Source organism: Galendromus occidentalis, unplaced genomic scaffold (assembly GCF_000255335.2).
Source record: "Galendromus occidentalis unplaced genomic scaffold, Mocc_1.1 scf7180000077536, whole genome shotgun sequence".
Lineage (NCBI taxonomy): Eukaryota > Metazoa > Arthropoda > Arachnida > Mesostigmata > Phytoseiidae > Galendromus > Galendromus occidentalis.
Window position 1 is genome coordinate 499,519 of NW_003805524.1, and position 7,602 is coordinate 507,120.

At 50.7% G+C, this 7,602-nt stretch overlaps 2 protein-coding genes across 2 annotated transcripts; one reads left to right on the forward strand and one right to left on the reverse strand.

Moving 5' to 3' along the window:
• Window positions 1-2,916: 2,916 nt before the first annotated feature.
• Window positions 2,917-4,209, forward strand: LOC100901184 (transmembrane protein 135-like). Its single transcript, XM_003748589.1, has one exon. The coding sequence runs from the start codon at window positions 2,917-2,919 to the stop codon at window positions 4,207-4,209; it is 1,293 nt and encodes a 430-aa protein (XP_003748637.1).
• A 166-nt stretch (window positions 4,210-4,375) lies between these two features.
• DENR (density-regulated protein) lies at window positions 4,376-5,584 on the reverse strand. The gene is made up of 4 exons (XM_003748565.2): window positions 5,428-5,584; window positions 5,007-5,154; window positions 4,626-4,874; window positions 4,376-4,526 (listed from the first exon to the last, which is right to left on the reverse strand). Exons 1-4 carry the CDS (start codon window positions 5,479-5,481, stop codon window positions 4,429-4,431), a joined length of 549 nt encoding a protein of 182 aa, XP_003748613.1. The 5' UTR covers window positions 5,482-5,584; the 3' UTR covers window positions 4,376-4,428.
• Between the last annotated feature and the right edge of the window lie 2,018 nt (window positions 5,585-7,602).

Genomic DNA, 7,602 nt, shown 5'->3' on the forward strand with positions numbered 1-7,602 from the left:
ATCCATTTCCGATCGCCCGTGAACCTCGCAAGCTGCGAGAGCATTGATGAAACACTCTCCTAGGCGAAACAATCCGCTGCCTGAAAAAACTGCCACAGCGCACAGCTCATCATGCTCGTCTTTCACCGCGCACCGTCGCCCAAATTCTACTTTCGAGCCTTTCCTTGTGAGCTGTTGCACCGATTTGAGACTGACCGTAAGGTCAGGCATGAAGAGTACGTCCCCAAGCCAGAGGGTCCGAGAGATTGCGTTCACCGAGCGTGTAATATTGACTTCACCGGAACCTTCCGATCTCAGGATCTCATCGTACGCAGTGGCAAGTTTTCGGTCGGTTTCTCCCAGCCCTGGTTAAGGACACAAACAAGTTCCTCTGTCCTGTCATAAGTCGGGTCGTCCCAGAGTCGATGAACCACTCTTCGAATCGTTGGGAACATACCAGCACGGGTTCTAGCTGCCCTTCGTCTCCCGGCGTCTCCAGCTCCGTTGCGATTTTCCCGTGCTCCCCCCGGATACTCCCCCGTATAGTGTTCTCTCTGCTGAACCTTCTCATGTGTCCGGTTTTTCCGCATCGTTAGCATTCGCCTCGGAACACTCTCCTTTCATAGGGACCCCCGTTCCCCGTTGCTCCTCCTCGGCGGTGAGGCTCGCTCGCTGAAGATGGTGCGTTCCTACGGGAAGCATTTCTATCAATCGTTCCGATGCCAGCCAACGCTGTTTCTCTTTTCTGAGATGCTTGTCTGTCTGCGTCACTCAGCAACCTCTCTTTCACGAATTCGGTAGAGATGTTCTCTGTCGACGAAATGCTCTGTATCAACGGTGTAAACTCTTCAGGGAGTTCCATCAGAATCAACCCAGCAAGGAGTCAATCATCGACCTTGCTATGGATAGGCTCTGTTCCGCTTTGACCTTCCTATTTATGTACGTCTTCATGTCCGGGCAGTCCGCGTAACGAACCGCGGCGAGTTCCACGAGTCGTGCGACCTGACGATTCAGACCCCTCGACTGATACAGGTTTTCCAATCGATCCCTCATCGCCTTACCCGACAAGAAGTCTCGAATATCGGAGAGTTCGGAGCTTATCCCGGAGACGATAGCCCCTTTTTCCCTGACGTTCGTCTTCCTTCGAGCCTTCCACACAGTCCCAGAGGTCGCAATTGAAAAGATGGGCTTTCATGGCAAAGCTCCAGTCCATTTAGTTCGTCGCCCCTCAACTGGCCTAAACTGTGCGTCCGATGATTCTGCCGAGCGATCCATAAACCTCCTCCTCATCGTAGTTGTAGGTTGCGGCCCCGACACCGTATCGTTGCTCGCTGATCTTGTTCGCACCGGCAGCGTAATCTCCTGTTTCACGAATCACCACGCATACTCCAATTTGCTTTCGATTTTCGTCTAACAAGTTCGATCCGACTGCGACTTTTTTCTGTGGGTCATCGTCGAAGTCTCACACCAGTTCACGGTTTCACAAACTGGGACATAGGTGTAGCGAACAACCGACTGCCTCGCGGAAAGGGGCTTCAGTGGCTTCGTGGCCTTCCGTTTTCTTCGTGAGCGAAAATATCTTTATATATCAATCAATCAATCAAAGTTCAGATTACCATGGAGGAATTTAAGTTGAACTAAACTAATTAATTCAAATTACAGTTCCGTTGTCGCATTATTCATCCTTTGAATGACCTATATTAGTAGCAGTATTTTGACCCTCCTATTTATGTACGTCTTCATGCCCCATGTGAAGAAGAGTGTCGCCTTCATTCGATTCTGGGTGTCGCTGTTTTGGCGCAAGAATCAGCTGACGAGTCCCACGTCACACCGAAAAAGAGCATGAATGAGATGCGTTGCATGAGACCGACCGATCCGGACATTCCGGAGAAGGCTCGTAGTGATTCGATCATTGAATACGAATGGACTGGGGCCGATGTAATTGTGATGTTCCGTCTAGAAGTGAATACGATATTCGTCTGTCAAATCAGATCAGACAAAATCGGCTGACATCGCGAATCAGCCGCGCGGCGAGCGAGGCCGTTCGCTTACCTATCCACAAGTCGACTCCATCCTCACTCAGTCCATAGGCTGCACTCATCACAAACTCCACGCTTGCAATCAATCTCAAGCAAGGCTTGCTTGAGGCGGCGGGCATTTGCATCAAGAGACCGGAACTCTCGCTCCGAAGAAATGGACACAGATACAATATCTGTACTGGAATGACGTGAATCACGCTCCGCAGAAAACGCTCCGCATCTATTAGCGTAAATCGACTCCCCGATGTAGATTTCCTTCTTCCTCCCGAGGAAGCGACTGATGTTTGCCGTCTTCGTCGAACGGAGTAATTACCCACCGGCCCTTACGACTGAACTGCTCCTTCCGAGCTCTCCCAGCAGCGAATGAAGGCGTCGTCGTCAAATTGATTTCTGAAGTTCGAGCGAAGAACATACATCAGAAATATCATGGATCAGCTAATTGCAACCTTAAGTTCCAATCTCCTTTTTCGCGCAGCTCGCATCATTTCGTCCGCGATTGGCCGACGCGGCTTCATAAAATGTCAACGATGCTGGATCTCGCTCTGGGGGCGAAGGGGTTAGCGGAGCTGGTTTTTCAATCTTCAGGCGTTCCTCCGATGCACCTCTTCTGTTCGCCCGAATGTTATTCCTGGATCATTCCTTAGATCTTCGAGCTGCCCGAGAGAAAGGATGAACGAATCGGAAAACTGTTTACCTTGCCAACGAGATAGTCGGAGCGGATCTTAAACAGACAAAGATTCGCCACTGCGTCGAGCAAGAACGTTGTGCCGGTGGAGCCCGCCGACAAATTTTCCGCCGGCCACTTCTTCCGTCAGTGAGCTGTGAAGTGAGTTTCGATCTAGCGAGAGATCACGTCAGCGAACTCAGTGAAAACCGTGGCAGAAAATCCGGCGTCATCATGAGCGTCCTGAGCAAGTTCCGGACGATTCCTTACAACTGTTACGAGATCGCCCATCCGACCGTAGAGTCCTGCGCGGATCTTTCGCTCAACGCTCTCACGGCGGCATTTCGCCGCAGCATCACGCTGTACGGTACAATTTTCATAATTCAGCGAGTGATCAGCGGCAGATTCGGGTGGGCGGATATTCTCCGTACGATACCAAAAGCCCTCCAATCGTCGATGTTCGTCACTGTCAACATTTATCTTTTCATAAGCCTCACTTGTCAGCAGTCCCGAATTCTCAAGAAGTTCTCATTGATGACTCCTCTAAATTCCGCTCTACTCTCGTCTCTGCTCGCAATCCATCTCGAAGTCCCAGCTCGTCGCCGGCTCCTTGCCGTGTACATGATGGACATCGCAACGGAAACGGCCTACGAGTCCATGTGCCTCCATACCAATTTCAAACCGATTCCGTACTTCCCAGTGTTTCTCTACGCTGCTAGCATGGCAGCTCATTTCCATCGCGCGACTTCGTCGCGGGATTTGCTCGTAAGGGGTCTCGGATTCCTAATCGGTCAGCGATCGGATCACTCCATCGATTCACAACCCGCGGTGGAAACTCAGGCAGCTCCGGGATTGTGGGCGTCTCTCAAGGCAAGACTGAGCCCTTCGTCCCATGACTGTACAAGCAACAGCTGTGTTCACCACGCGGCCCGGAGCGGGATCAGAGGTCTCGTGAGCGGATACCTCCTCAGCGTAATCATTAGTTTGCCAGGATTACTCAGAGGCTCATCACCCAACAAAGAGAGTGCAATTCGTCTAGGAGCTTTTCTAGCAGTGACTTCCGCCGGCACGAGCGGTATCCAATGCCTCCTGCAGAAGTCTTCACTATGTCGGACTTCACTGTCCGCCAAAACGAGACTCACAATCGCAGTCTTCGTTTCCAGCTTGAGCATAGCAATCTACCCGTCACGTCGTATAGCCCTCCATATTTTTTGGCGGACTTTAGCCTCTTATTTGAAATTTGATAGTGTACCGTATCCGCTTCCCGAAGCGACGTACGCGATTTGTTGTGCTGCACTCGCGTTCTTCGTCGTTTACGAGCCCCAGACTTTACGGAAGTCTTACCTGAAGTCCCTCGATCAGCTGTCGGGTGATTGCTTATCGAAGATAAACCGTCATCCCTTGGAAGCCTATTCTGGCTGCCATTCGAGCAAATTGTACCCGGAATTCTTCCCGATGAAAGAATTGAAACTTTCGCGGGTATCTCCCAAATTCATCGAGCAAGTCCTGATATGGAGCGTTCGTTGAGCGTTCCCGCAGACCGAGACATCTTTCTTCCGCAGTAGGAATGGAAGCTCCGCAGGAATCGATTGAATCCCGTCGTAAGTGCAAGCCAGTCCAATACTGCGTTGCGCAGGTTGTTATTTGTTATATTGCACTTTATTACGATACAAAAAGGACAACAGTGGAATAATTAAATATTGACAGACTCATTTTCTCTATTCTTTATTCTGTTGGTAGGTGCGTCTAGCGGGCTTTGACATCACCCAGATCTTCGATGGAATCTTCGTCGATTTCCGACCATTTTTCCAGTATCAAGTCGAAGAGGTCGTCTTTGACATCACCTGGGAAAGACAGAGCGTCGGTTTTCCGACGCTGATATCGAACAAAATTCTTTTCGGGCGTTCATCGCTCGCGAATCTCTGGTTAAAGATTTTTCTCACCTTGAATAACTATTTCATCCTCGCCGGTCACGGAGCTGCCGCAGGCAAATTTATGACCGAATAATTTGGAAGCTTCCTTGAGATCGATATCGAATGTTGCTAGACCTTGTATGACGGTGACGCTTTTCTTTTTTCCCCGAGCTTGTCGGCTCAGCTGTATGTGCCTTTCCTTCTCGACCTTCTTCTTCGTTTTGATGACACCCTTGCCACCCCGTTTTTGACGTTTCTTCTCCTCCTCTGTTGATTCGCCTAGATGAAATTTCATTTGAAATGGGAGGCTATCAGGATCCTCGGCAGGCATCGGGAACGTTTTTTTCCAAAGCGAAGTCTCGATAGGTGTTGGATTCGTTGAATCTAAAGATTCGGGTCGCAGCTACGTACCTTTGGCGCCTTCACAGCCTTCAGTGAGCTTCATTCGTTTCTCGAATTCCTCCGGCAGGTGCTTCATCAACCATTCGTTGCATTTGGCAGCATTCGAGTAGTACTCGCAGTACTCAATCGGCATCGAACATTCCCCGCAGTAGTAGACCTGCAGGTGATCAAAGTTATCAGCTTTTTCTGGTTCAGCATATCTGGGAAGGGAAATTCAGATACTGTTCCCGACCCTCACGAGCCAGCCTTCTGCATTCTATTCATGGGATTCAGAATTGATTGGCCGCTTGCAATCGAGCGTGAATTATGAGTACAGGCGATTACTCGGAGATACGTCTTCTCGGTCATTGGAAACTTCGAAGGATATATTTCGCGAGCCGGGAGAGCTCCTGCTGGCGTTCGAATGCGAGGGAAAACTCTAGAAAAGTACCTCAATGGGATATTTGACGCCCGGGAGCGGACCGACGGGCAGAGCATCCGTCATGACTTTTTCGTGGGAGCAGCGTAACAGAATCGACTGGATCAGAAATCTTTGACACTGGAGTGGGAACAGCAGCGAATCTTGAGGAATCGGCGAACAGACACACGCTTGTCGCCGCGTCGTCTGGTCTCGGTGGTAAATAAGTAGTCAGGACTCAAGACATTACTGCCCTGGTATCCACCTGGGGGTGCTGGATGTAGAAATCCAGTCCCGAAGCTGGGCACTGTCATGATCCAAGCAAGAAGCAGGTCTAACGGGGAAACAATCGGGGAAAGCTTCGCCGGTCAAGCTGTCTCACATGAAGGGAATCTATCGGCTCTACCTTTCGGAGTCAATGATGCTGATGATCTTTCCGTGTCAATTATTCTGACTGGGGCGACGCCGCTTCGCGGTCTTCATCGAGTACGCGCTCCACGGCGAATTCAATCGCGCCTCTAGGATGGAGCGCAGCGCCCCTGTCGATGAGAGTGAAAGGGTATGGTCGAGGGCTCGAACAGTACGAGGATTCTTACTTTCCTATGGAGTTTTCCACCCTTTGCCGAAGCCACAGACTCCCTCCGAGGGGCGATAAATCTCTGGCGCCGAGCCTCGACACCTGCTTTCTCTGGAGCACTCCCTGATGGACGATGAATTCGGAGAATGCGAAACTCGAATGAACCTGGTCGAGGGGGAGAAGCTTCTACGGGCTTTTCTCGAGTTTTGCTTGGAGATCCGATCTCTGGGACGCTCATTGACGATTATACAGTCGATGATTATTGTCTTGGCATCACAATCCCGAGTTTTCGTGTCGTTGATGATAATCATCATCGCTTCTGGTTCCGCGGTCAGGAGTAGAGTGAAGACTCTACTGAAGCAATCGGATTCTGCTCATGCTCTCATCATCGCTGAGAAATAAGATGGAATCAGTCGACTTCCCCCATTCCAGGAAGCCGCGGATGGAAATGTGTGCCGGAAGTCATCCTGACGGCGGAGGTCGTCAAGGAAAGAGGAAAATCTTGAGAATAATTTTCTCATAGACCAACGCGCTGTGAATCCCAGCTCGGCGACTTGCGATGCAAAGAGCTGCTCCCGGAAATCAGCATTATGTCTACCGCAGCGGTTCCCGACCTTTCCTTCACGCGGAGCCCCAGAGACGTCCGCATGGGCTCCTCGAAACCTGACCGCGAAGTATTCTGAGCTTTAATCCAATGCATGCTCTTTCATCGATTCCCGCCGGTAAGGGTACATATGATGACTTTAATCTCGAGAATGAACTTGAGTTCGGGAGAAATTGAAAATTCTCGGCGGACCGTTAGAGGACTCACGGAACCTCAATGGTTACGCGGAACCCTGGGTCTATCGGAATCAAGTCAGCTCTATTGAAAGTCTCGTCAGTCCTGTCCCTGTTGAATCGGCGGAGAGGTCATGGAATCAGTTGGATGAAGGCGCGGCATTCCAGGAAGACATTCCCGGCTCCGAAAGAGTTCGATTGAAGATTACGAGGACCCCTTGATGGAACGAAGCTCATTGTCAGCCCAAAAGGTTTACTCTGATCCACAAGAGGGAGCAGTGGCGAGCGCCTACGCCATTTGGGAACGTTCTCCTACTGGGATCGCCTTCTACTCACAATTAGATTGCGGCCTCTGAACACACCGGGTTCCCTCATCACAGCGGATCCCAGAGCGCTCGAGACAGTCAATGCTCTGGTGGGAGCTCGAGGCGTTAGCGGAGAGTTCTCGTCGACTTTCGGTTCCTGAAAAGGAATTACCCTAAAATCCCGACCATAAGGAACGCCTCGTATAGGGAGCTTCCCGTATAAGGAACCCCACGAATAGGGAACTCTCCGTGTAAGGAACCCGGCCTATAGGGAACTTCCCGTATAAGGAACCCCGCCTATAGGGAACCTCCCGTATAGGGAACCCCACGTATAGGGAACTTTCCGTATAAGGAACCTGGGGGAATTCCCTTTTGGCAAAGTTTCTCATACAAAGAGTCCCTAAGGATAGGGTTCCTTACACGGGAAGTTGCCAATAGGCGAGGTTCCCTATACGGGAAGTTCCCTATAGGCGGGGTTCCCTATACGGGGAGTTCCCTATAGGCGAGGTTCCCTATACGGGAAGTTCCCTATGAGTAGGGTTCCTTATA